Here is a 12756-nt window from a genome sequence, read left to right on the forward strand (position 1 = left end):
AACTTCAAGAACTGTGGAGTATTTTGCAGATATTTTATTATAACGTGCTACAGTATAAGATAACATCAAATAGAAAATTACATGCTGATCTAATTTTTTGCCAAGTTTACCTTTTTTTTTTTTTAAACAAGTACAGAAACCAACTTTTTTTTATCTGAATAATTTAGGCTGGTATAGCCATTTTTTTTTTTTAAATTAAAAGAGTGAAAAGAAGTGCATCCTGACTAGTGCAATCACAGATGTTCCTCAAACCAGCTCAACATGCACAGTGAACACTAGTCTTGACTTAGCTATGGTAACAGTGGACAACGAAGAGAGAATAAAAGGAACAAATCTGTTACTTTCACCCACCTGCTAATTTAGACATAATTTCTGGGCCATTTATCAAAAAGAAGAATGCTCCAGTCTCATTCGCAACAGCTCGTGCAATGAGTGTTTTTCCTGTGCCTGGTGGGCCATACAATAATATACCTGTGGAAAACAAGGCATGATTACTGGTACCCTTAAACCAAAAAAAAAAAAAAAAAAAATGAAATTTACTTACTTCAGTAATGTGCTGGACATGTTCTTCAACAATCAATTGCCTGTCATAAATTATAACTGTTTTGGCCAGATTACTAAACCCCACTTTGAATTTCTTAAAATAAAACAATGCCTTAGTGTTTTACACGAAAGTACAATCCTTTCAGTTGCATTCAAAACTCATTCAACAAGCTGAATGTCAGGCATCTCATTAGCAGAAATAAAAGAAAACTCTGCCTTAATGAGACGAGAGCAATAAACTCACCTCTTGGTGGCTTGACACCAATGGCTTTGAATAGAGAAGGATGGCGCAATGGCAATTCTACCATCTCTTTGATTTGTGCTAACTGCTTCCTGCACCCACCAATATCATCATAGCCCACTTCATTCAACTGTTCCTCTTCTTCCTGTGAAGTAAAATAAGCTCCACATTAACAGTATGCTCACACAATTTACACAATTACAGGACTTAATTCAAACTATGCACGACAGTCACCTGAATATTTAATATAGTGAGTAGAGTAAGAAATCCCACACCACAAAGTACTTACTTCTCGCTTCACTGGTTCCCCTTCGCAGTAAATAACAGTGTCCTGGGATACGATGCAGTAAGGGGCTGGGTCTGTCTCCACTACTTTGAACTCTACAGCTCTCATACCTCCACGGACGAGAAAGAGGTCACCTTTGTGGATGGGTCGATATGCTTCCAGAAAGTACGGTTTCAGAAATACCTAAAATATAGCAAGTTATGCAATCCATCACTTTTTTTTTTATTTTATTATTTTTATTTTTTTATTATCACACTGGCCGATTCCCACCAAGGCAGGGTGGCCCGAAAAAGAAAAACTTTCACCATCATTCACTCCATCACTGTCTTGCCAGAAGGGTGCTTTACACTACAGTTTTTAAACTGCAACATTAACACCCCTCCTTCAGAGTGCAGGCACTGTACTTCCCATCTCCAGGACTCAAGTCCGGCCTGCCGGTTTCCCTGAACCCCTTCACAAATGTTACCTTGCTCACACTCCAACAGCACGTCAAGTATTAAAAACCATTCGTCTCCATTCACTCCTATCAAACACGCTCACGCACGCCTGCTGGAAGTCCAAGCCCCTCGCACACAAAACCTCCTTTACCCCCTCCCTCCAACCTTTCCTAGGCCGACCCCTACCCCGCCTTCCTTCCACTACAGACTGATACACTCTTGAAGTCATTCTGTTTCGCTCCATTCTCTCTACATGTCCGAACCACCTCAACAACCCTTCCTCAGCCCTCTGGACAAGTTTTGGTAATCCCGCACCTCCTAACTTTTTTTTTTAATTATGGTCAATACACAACTATGAACAAATACAGAATGTCTTACCAAACTCTTTCTCTGTTTAGAAATAAATTACATCTAAGAGGATTTTGAAGAGTAATTGGAATCATGATATTTGCACACATCTGGCAAGACTGCTACTAAATGATGAATGCATTTTATTCTCTGGGTCACCTCTACCATGGGAGAGAGCAGCCAATGCAGTTTAAAAAGAGAGAGAGTGGAAAGGGAAAACCTAAAGGCTTTACTACAAGAACTCAGAGAAAAATGCCTATGGGAAACAAGATACCAGATATACAAGTATGGATTTTTTTTTTTTAACAAACCATCCATATCCTACTGAGGCAAAGTGACCTGAAAAGAAAAACAAAGGGTTTTCCTTTTAAATTTAGTAATTTATAAAGGAGAAGGGACTACTAGCTCCTTGTTCCCAGCATTTTAGTCATCTCTTATGACATGAATGGTTTATGGAAGAATTCTGTTCCACTTCTCCATGGAGATAAACATGAAATGTGATAAAATAAAAAAGGACATTGATAATTAGGAGCATGTTCTGAAGCTTCAATAAATACCAAACAAATTATTAACCTCTCACCTCAAAAATATTACCAGTCAGACCTTCAACTGTGTCATCAATAGGTAGAACATGTATACGCTTGCCATACTTCACGTCTGGGCAGGGCTGGATAGCTACCACATCACCCAAACGAATGCGAAGATTGTTTCTCACCTGTAAACAAAACTTATTCATGTGATTTGCACATAAGAACATATAAAGGAGCACTGCAGTAGGTCTACTGGCCCATCTCAAATCGATTATTTCTCACTCATTTGTCCAGCCTACTTTTAAAGTTGCCAAAAAGCACAAGTTACTAACTTTGTAAAAAGCTTCAAACTTTATAAATTAAACACTATAAACATGACTAAACCCTATTTTTCAAAACAAAAATGCAAGCAAATATTACATCATCCATACACTGAAAACAGACTTGCAAGCGTACAAACAAGACTATGGTACACTGTTGGATTAATTCACAACATGATTCAAACACCGAGTATGTATATATTTCACCACAACTTACCTATACCCTAATCCTTCAGGACACTGAGAAACAGACCCAGTGAATGATGTTGAAATCTTTACTGAAATTAAAATTTTATTTTAACCTGTTACCCAGTGGCTAAGCCACCAAAATTTACTTTCCCTCCCTCCTAATTATCCACAACCTTTTTCCACCGACTCAATTCTACCCAGCCCCTCTTTTCCCATTCCCTGCTTATTAACCTCATGGTAACCTTGTAAAAAAAAATATATACCAAGAGAACCACTTACTACACGATTCATGCGAACTTTGTCATCAGACATGGTGTCATCAGAGAGCACAATGCAGACAGTCTGCTTGCGTTTCTTGCCCTTGATGAGCACTGTGTCACCTCGAAAGAGCTGCAGCTCATCCATCTTAGCCTGGCTGAGTGCCACAACAGAATTGTCATCATTGACTGCATCTTCCACGATGAGGCGGTTTGGCTTTTTCTTCTCTTTCAGTATAGCTGTTGCTAAGTCTTCCCTAAAAAAGTTAAAATAAAATAAACTAGAGAAAAAAAATACACAAAAATAATAGACTGTACAAATTCAAGTGAAGGTCTCAAACTTACAAATGCAAAAGTCGAATATCTACACAAAAATGTTGGAGAAATTTTCATAGATGTTCTTACAAACGTCACTCTGGCTACAACACATGCCTGAAATGCACTGTATGCTAGTGGCATACAGTTTAATATTTTATTAAATGTAAGCTACATTTTGCATACTGCAGAAAAGAAATAAAACTATTGTCTCTTAGCACAAAGATTTTATGTTTTGCATTTGTCCAATTGGTTTTTCACTTTGCATATACATATCGATATAAAACATTTTAATCTATTGCAAGATTACTGTATACAACCTCTCCTTACTTAACGACGGAGTTTTTATCCTAAAACCAAGCCGTTAAACAAATTCGTCGCTAAGTGAAGAGCATACTATAATGGTAGTGGGTTTGCGTCATCCATCTCTGATATTCTTTTAATGTCACCTTAGCACCATTTGTAAGATTTTTGGTATTTTTTAAATGTTTAGTGTACTGTATATTGAAATAAAAAGAATAGAGGACATCAACTCTAATATACATTATTTACATATAAATACAGGTCAGAGCCCCCGTCGTAACTCCGAGGCGTTGGTAAACGAGTACATTGCTAAGTGAGGGGAGGCTGTATTTTATTTCCAGAGGTTGTAACACTACCTCTCATTCCATCCTACAACATTCAAAAATTCTTTCCACTAAGTTTGTCACTGCTTTTCACTCAGTTTACAGCTTTGGCACTTTCTTCTCCCTGATTATTTCAGCAAGTATCCAATATCTAGTCTTTTGCATCCTTTATGTTGTGTGGCTGTTTCCTCTTTTGTTATCAGTTGAGATTTTGGTACATTATTTTTAGCCCTTCTTCAAACTCATTTTGCATCTCGCTTCATATTCTTTTGTACTCCTGCTTACTCCTCTTTTTCCTAATACATGTAACTTGCACGCAACTAACTTGTACTAACATTTTTAAGCATATTTACTTCCACAAACACAATTGTATGGCATGCAAATGTAACAATTTCTTCAGGTTTTGTTAACCTAGATAATGGTCTTCAGGAAACCATCATTTTTAACTCCTATTTGCCTAGGTACTTCTTTATGTTGCTTTTAATGTTTGAAAACAAACCAAATATTTATATATATCAGGGAAGAGAGAGGTGAAGGTTTATAAACTAAAAGAGGAGGCAGTTAGGGTAAGATATAAACAGCTATTGGAGGATAGATGGGCTAATGAGAGCATAGGCAATGGGGTCGAAGAGGTATGGGGTAGGTTTAAAAATGTAGTGTTAGAGTGTTCAGCAGAAGTTTGTGGTTACAGGAAAGTGGGTGCAGGAGGGAAGAGGAGCGATTGGTGGAATGATGATGTAAAGAGAGTAGTAAGGGAGAAAAAGTTAGCATATGAGAAGTTTTTACAAAGTAGAAGTGATGCAAGGAGGGAAGAGTATATGGAGAAAAAGAGAGAGGTTAAGAGAGTGGTGAAGCAATGTAAAAAGAGAGCAAATGAGAGAGTGGGTGAGATGTTATCAACAAATTTTGTTGAAAATAAGAAAAAGTTTTGGAGTGAGATTAACAAGTTAAGAAAGCCTAGAGAACAAATGGATTTGTCAGTTAAAAATAGGAGAGGAGAGTTATTAAATGGAGAGTTAGAGGTATTGGGAAGATGGAGGGAATATTTTGAGGAATTGTTAAATGTTGATGAAGATAGGGAAGCTGTGATTTCGTGTATAGGGCAAGGAGGAATAACATCTTGTAGGAGTGAGGAAGAGCCAGTTGTGAGTGTGGGGGAAGTTCGTGAGGCAGTAGGTAAAATGAAAGGGGGTAAGGCAGCCGGGATTGATGGGATAAAGATAGAAATGTTAAAAGCAGGTGGGGATATAGTTTTGGAGTGGTTGGTGCAATTATTTAATAAATGTATGGAAGAGGGTAAGGTACCTAGGGATTGGCAGAGAGCATGCATAGTTCCTTTGTATAAAGGCAAAGGGGATAAAAGAGTGCAAAAATTATAGGGGGATAAGTCTGTTGAGTGTACCTGGTAAAGTGTATGGTAGAGTTATAATTGAAAGAATTAAGAGTAAGACGGAGAATAGGATAGCAGATGAACAAGGAGGCTTTAGGAAAGGTAGGGGGTGTGTGGACCAGGTGTTTACAGTGAAACATATAAGTGAACAGTATTTAGATAAGGCTAAAGAGGTCTTTGTGGCATTTATGGATTTGGAAAAGGCGTATGACAGGGTGGATAGGGGGGCAATGTGGCAGATGTTGCAAGTGTATGGTGTAGGAGGTAGGTTACTGAAAGCAGTGAAGAGTTTTTACGAGGATAGTGAGGCTCAAGTTAGAGTATGTAGGAAAGAGGGAAATTTTTTCCCAGTAAAAGTAGGCCTTAGACAAGGATGTGTGATGTCACCGTGGTTGTTTAATATATTTATAGATGGGGTTGTAAGAGAAGTAAATGCGAGGGTCTTGACAAGAGGCGTGGAGTTAAAAGATAAAGAATCACACACAAAGTGGGAGTTGTCACAGCTGCTCTTTGCTGATGACACTGTGCTCTTGGGAGATTCTGAAGAGAAGCTGCAGAGATTGGTGGATGAATTTGGTAGGGTGTGCAAAAGAAGAAAAGTAAAGGTGAATACAGGAAAGAGTAAGGTTATGAGGATAACAAAAAGATTAGGTGATGAAAGATTGAATATCAGATTGGAGGGAGAGAGTATGGAGGAGGTGAACGTATTCAGATATTTGGGAGTGGACGTGTCAGCGGATGGGTCTATGAAAGATGAGGTGAATCATAGAATTGATGAGGGAAAAAGAGTGAGTGGTGCACTTAGGAGTCTGTGGAGACAAAGAACTTTGTCCTTGGAGGCAAAGAGGGGAATGTATGAGAGTATAGTTTTACCAACGCTCTTATATGGGTGTGAAGCGTGGGTGATGAATGTTGCAGCGAGGAGAAGGCTGGAGGCAGTGGAGATGTCATGTCTGAGGGCAATGTGTGGTGTGAATATAATGCAGAGAATTCGTAGTTTGGAAGTTAGGAGGAGGTGCGGGATTACCAAAACTGTTGTCCAGAGGGCTGAGGAAGGGTTGTTGAGGTGGTTCGGACATGTAGAGAGAATGGAGCGAAACAGAATGACTTCAAGAGTGTATCAGTCTGTAGTGGAAGGAAGGCGGGGTAGGGGTCGGCCTAGGAAGGGTTGGAGGGAGGGGGTAAAGGAGGTTTTGTGTGCAAGGGGCTTGGACTTCCAGCAGGCATGCGTGAGCGTGTTTGATAGGAGTGAATGGAGACAAATGGTTTTTAATACTTGACGTGCTGTTGGAGTGTGAGCAAAGTAACATTTATGAAGGGATTCAGGGAAACCGGCAGGCCGGACTTGAGTCCTGGAGATGGGAAGTACAGTGCCTGCACTCTGAAGGAGGGGTGTTAATGTTGCAGTTTAAAAACTGTAGTGTAAAGCACCCTTCTGGCAAGACAGTGATGGAGTGAATGATGGTGAAAGTTTTTCTTTTTCGGGCCACCCTGCCTTGGTGGGAATCGGCCAGTGTGATAATAAATAAATACACAATGTACAGTATACGTATACATGTATATATATGCAAGACAAGCCACAGTGGGGTGGAAGATTTCCACACCCCGTGGCTTGTCTTGTATAGTTAAGATTGCCTGTCTGCGACCTTAACAACCCAATAAAGTCAAATAATGTAGCTTATTTTCATCGGGATCCTTGCATTAAACTGTACATGTACTGTATTTTTTTATTATTATCACACTGGCCGATTCCCACCAAGGCAGGGTGGCCCGAAAAAGAAAAACTTTCACCATCATTCACTCCATCACTGTCTTGCCAGAAGGGTGCTTTACACTAGTTTTTAAACTGCAATATTAACACCCCTCCTTCTGTATAGTATATTCTTAATTTTACATATTCACAACGTGATGCCGTCTTATTCTCTATTCTTGGTAATATTAATACAAACCAATTAACACAAAAATGATCATTTATCAATAAACCAATTAGGAATATCTTAAGAGTACAAGGAATTAATTAACTCCCTTTCTGCAGCCAAGGTCCGGGGTTCGAATCTCCTCTGGTACAGCTGGAAAACATTAGAGATGTGTTTCCATAAGACACCTGCTGTCCCTGTCCCTGTTCACTCAACAGTTTAAAATGGGTAACTGGGTGTTAGTGGACTGGTGTGGGTCGCATCTTGGGACAAAACTGACCTAATTTACTCAAAATGGTCAGCATAACAAGGGGCTTTCTATATGGTAGTATGTCACTGATGTTAGCTATGGTTTGTATACCTTGTACATGTACTTGTAGTAAATAAAGATGAATATTGTTTAATACTATGACTGGCCTAGAATAATCCAATCAAGTAGGAAATTTTCATTAATGTCATAGTATTTTGGATGCCCAAAATACTCTGCATAACCAGGGTCTTCTATAAATCGTGCCAATATCACCTTTCTGTACTAATTGCAAACCACTCTTTACGGACAAAGTTCTTATTATATTTTTAATTTTAGACCTGGAGGGCCTCTATTATAGGTTCTTCCTCAATAATGAGCAAGTCATGGTTTCCCAATACGAAATCTCCCTCAATCATGCTAGGATGAGTCACAAGGGCCATTATAACACAGAGGAGCCCCCAATACAAGTTTATTGAGTTTATTTAGGTACAGGTACACATAAGTACAACTCTCATACACATTTTAAACTTGTAAATTACCTAGGATAACCCATAAAAGTCAAAGTGAGTATTTCCATTGGGGGTCCTCAATCATCCCAGGTGTCAAGGGGGCCCATAAGACATCTATGAGTAGATCAGGGGGAGGGGGGGTTAATGAGCCACCATAAATACTAAGGGGCCTAATACAATTATCTCAATCACACTAGTCCGAAACACAGGGGCCCAAAACAAGTTTCACCCAAATCATCCGAGTTATCATAAGGGGGACAAATCACTTCAGACCCCCAGTACACATCTCACCCCATATCCACCCCAGGATGGCTCAGGGTGGAAGAGTCATCCCAGACAGGGGCCCCAATACAGATCGTGTATCAATCAAGATGCCAGGATGAGTCATGGGCCCGTCATAGACACGTTGTGGTCCCCCAGTACAGGTTCTGCCTCAATCAGCTGAGATTCCCCGTTCTCTCTTTGTCGTAAACATCAATTCCTTAAACTAATCTACCCACTACTATACATCTGCCGCATTCCCAGGACACCCATAACTGCAGAGGACACCCGTCGGTTATCACAACCCACCAAAAAGGTGGGGAATTGCGTAAAAGCAGCGTCAAATAGAGGGCATTTTGGGTGCCGGGAGTCGAGGTGACGGAGCAAAATTGAAGGTGGCTGGACGCTGGCCGCCTCACATCGCCCGGAAACATCCTCCATTTTTCCCCAAATTACATCCCCTGGGAGGCCATTTTACCCCCTGGAAACCTCCGCCGTGATCGGGGATCCCGCAGATAACCCATACACGCCATTAGAGTGCGTAATAAGCCAGACATGATACCTAGGGTGCAACGCACCCGGGTTCCACACGCTCCACTTGGCCTCATACCGCACTTCACTTGTATTTTCCACATTATTACACTTGTTTTAAAAGCACAACACCTACTGTTCGGCCATGGCTTAGGTGCGTGTGTTTAATTAGAGGGTGATGAGGAGGAGGAACCAGCAGCTGCCTGTACCCTCAACGCCTGGCGACTGCTAACTGCAGCTTGACGTGGTCTAACTCTTCCCTCTGATTCGCCAGCACCGCAACACCTCTCATTGGTCCCTCTACTGCCCGCCACACTCAAAACTAACACTTATTGTGTTGTATCACACTCAAAACTAACACTTATTGTGTTGTATCACTCTCTGTCATCAGTCTGTGGTACCAGCCACACTCAAAACTAACACTTATTGTGTTGTATCACTCTCTGTCATCAGTCTGTGGTACCAGCCACACTCAAAACTAACACTTATTGTGTTGTATCACACTCAAAACTAACACTTATTGTGTTGTATCACACTCAAAACTAACACTTATTGTGTTGTATCACACTCAAAACTAACACTTATTGTGTTGTATCACACTCTGTCATCAGTCTGTGGTACCAGCCACACTCAAAACTAACACTTATTGTGTTGTATCACTCTCTGTCATCAGTCTGTGGTACCAGCCACACTCAAAACTAACACTTATTGTGTTGTATCACACTCAAAGCTAACACTTATTGTGTTGTATCACTCTCTGTCATCAGTCTGTGGTACCATCCACACTCAAAACTAACACTTATTGTGTTGTATCATACTCTGTCATCAGTCTGTGGTACCAGCCACACTCAAAACTAACACTTATTGTGTTGTATCACTCTCTGTCATCAGTCTGTGGTACCAGCCACACTCAAAACTAACACTTATTGTGTTGTATCACTCTCTGTCATCAGTCTGTGGTACCAGCCACACTCAAAACTAACACTTATTGTGTTGTGTTGTATCACTCTCTGTCATCAGTCTGTGGTACCAGCCACACTCAAAACTAACACTTATTGTGTTGTATCACTCTCTGTCATCAGTCTGTGGTACCAGCCACACTCAAAACTAACACTTATTGTGTTGTATCACTCTCTGTCATCAGTCTGTGGTACCAGCCACACTCAAAACTAACACTTATTGTGTTGTATCACTCTCTGTCATCAGTCTGTGGTACCAGCCACACTCAAAACTAACACTTATTGTGTTGTATCACACTCTGTCATCAGTCTGTGGTACCAGCCACACTCAAAACTAACACTTATTGTGTTGTATCACACTCTGTCATCAGTCTGTGGTACCAGCCACACTCAAAACTAACACTTATTGTGTTGTATCACACTCTGTCATCAGTCTGTGGTACCAGCCACACTCAAAACTAACACTTATTGTGTTGTATCACACTCAAAACTAACACTTATTGTGTTGTATCACACTCAGAGCTAACACTTATTGTGTTGTATCACTCTCTGTCATCAGTCTGTGGTACCAGCCACACTCAAAACTAACACTTATTGTGTTCTATCACACTCAAAACTAACACTTATTGTGTTGTATCACATTCGAAACTAACACTTATTGTGTTGTATCACTCTGTCATCAGTCTGTGGTACCAGCCACACTCAAAACTAACACTCATTGTGTTGTATCGCTCTCTGTCACCAGTCTGTGGTACCAGCCACACTCAAAACTAACACTCATTGTGTTGTATCACTCTGTCATCAGTCTGTGGTATCAACCACACTCAAAACTAACACTCATTGTGTTGTATCACTCTCTGTCATCAGTCTGTGGTACCAGCCACACTCAAAACTAACACTCATTGTGTTGTATCACTCTCTGTCATCAGTCTGTGGTATCAACCACACTCAAAACTAACACTCATTGTGTTGTATCATTCTCTATCATCAGTCTGTGGTACCAGCCACACTCAAAACTAACACTCATTGTGTTGTATCACTATCACCAGTCTGTGGTACCAGCCACACTCAAAACTAACACTCATTGTGTTGTATCATTCTCTATCATCAGTCTGTGGTACCAGCCACACTCAAAACTAACACTCATTGCGTTGTAACACTATCATCAGTCTGTGGTACCAGCCACACTCATTGTCACCAGGATGTGACACCATCCACACTCTCTATCACCAGTATGTTGCACCATCCACACTCATTGCCCTCAGGATGTTGCACCATCCATACTCATCACCAGGATATGGCACCATCCACACTCATTATCATCAGTATTTTACACCATCCACATTCACTGTCACCAGGATGTGACACCATCCACACTCATTATCATCATCATGTTGCACCATCCAATATGACTGACGTGTAACGAGATAAGTTATATACACTCCCCATTTACGAGGACTCTAGAGCCATGGAATAGAATATAAATACTGAAAAAAAATGTTTAGGTAAAAAGATTCCTTGTATGAATGTGGGGTCGACGACCCCCTAAATCGTCCTGAGGTATACGTAAATTAACGTAGCACCAGTATAGTTAACATGGGTGTGAATATTATTGTAAGTCGGTCTTTTCTATTTAATATTTATGTAAATAACTCAGTTCATTTTACTTCTATTGCACCTCCTTGAACTGTAAATGGTTTTCATTCAGTTGAGTTACTCATCTGTTTTAATTTTTAAGGTTACATTAACATCTGATTTCTACTGTCTCACAGCTGGGATTTATATATTACAATGAACTCAATGGAAATAAGTCACTTTTCACATATGTTACTATATATGATAATTGCGGTTATACTTAAATTTGTATACCTGTACATATGTGTACCTAAATAAACTTAATAGTGATCCCACCTAAAAACAAAAATTACTGACTAAGAGGGTGGAAATATCTCGACGTGTTTCCTTTCACCTGTTGTCCTGTTCACCTAGCAGTAAGTAGGTACCTGGATGCTAGTGGACTGGTGAGGGTGGCATCCTGGGGGACAAGATTGAGGACCATAATGGAAATAAGACAGACAGTCCTTAATGACGCACTGACTTTTATGGGTTATCCTGGGTGGCTAACCCTCCAGGGTTAAAACTCCGATCGAAATCTTATCATAAGAATATTATTGTATCGAAAAAGACTGAAAGAACTAAGTTTTACACACTACTAGACACTAGTGACTTCTTATGTGTCTATCAGTGTTTCATTGCATGTAAATTACGCTATTCCTGTACCACACAAAGAAATAGTTTAATATCGTTATTATGCATCTCATACACATTCTGTAGGGAAGTAATCAAAGGTTTACAGAGGCAAAAAATTGTATTTGTATATGTATTGTCAGTTCTGGATTTTTCTAAAAGAAAATTCGGATTCTTAAGTGAGAAACGCTTGTTATTAGTTCCTTACAAGGATAAGTTAAAAAAATTATATTCACGAATAATCAAGCTTAATCTAAACAACTAGTGGCGAAATGTAACTTTTTTATAAATGCATAGCTTAGAAAAATTTATTTTAAGGGAGATTTTGGTGAAATATTTAATATAAAGTTGGCAGAGGTTATAAGGAGGTTGAAAGGACCCCAGTGGAAATAAGCCATTTTGACTTTTTTTGGGGTTATTCCAGGTTCTGTACACATATGCTGCTATGTATGATAATCTATATAACTGTATTTGTATATACCTAAATAAACTCATGTAGTTATAATTAGTGTACCTTAGTAAGTCAGGAACTAGTGTCAGCTGGTGTGACGTCATCAGTAAACACTAGCAAGGCCTCGACGGCTGCTCTCTGTTAATACTT

General features: G+C 39.8%; 1 protein-coding gene across 1 annotated transcript in view; it reads right to left on the reverse strand.

The window, feature by feature from the left end:
* TER94 (Transitional endoplasmic reticulum ATPase TER94) overlaps window positions 1–9224 on the reverse strand; it is a 28466-nt gene extending 19242 nt beyond the window's left edge. The window contains exons 1-6 of the mRNA XM_053771371.2: window positions 9086–9224; window positions 3174–3408; window positions 2436–2570; window positions 1074–1253; window positions 788–929; window positions 352–471 (exon numbers count right to left, since the gene is read on the reverse strand). Coding sequence (XP_053627346.2) covers window positions 352–471; window positions 788–929; window positions 1074–1253; window positions 2436–2570; window positions 3174–3408; window positions 9086–9096 — 823 coding nt within the window. The 5' untranslated portion in view covers window positions 9097–9224. The remainder of the gene's footprint in view (window positions 1–351; window positions 472–787; window positions 930–1073; window positions 1254–2435; window positions 2571–3173; window positions 3409–9085) is intronic.
* Between the last annotated feature and the right edge of the window lie 3532 nt (window positions 9225–12756).

Source organism: Cherax quadricarinatus, chromosome 5 (genome assembly GCF_038502225.1).
Source record: "Cherax quadricarinatus isolate ZL_2023a chromosome 5, ASM3850222v1, whole genome shotgun sequence".
NCBI classification, from domain to species: domain Eukaryota; kingdom Metazoa; phylum Arthropoda; class Malacostraca; order Decapoda; family Parastacidae; genus Cherax; species Cherax quadricarinatus.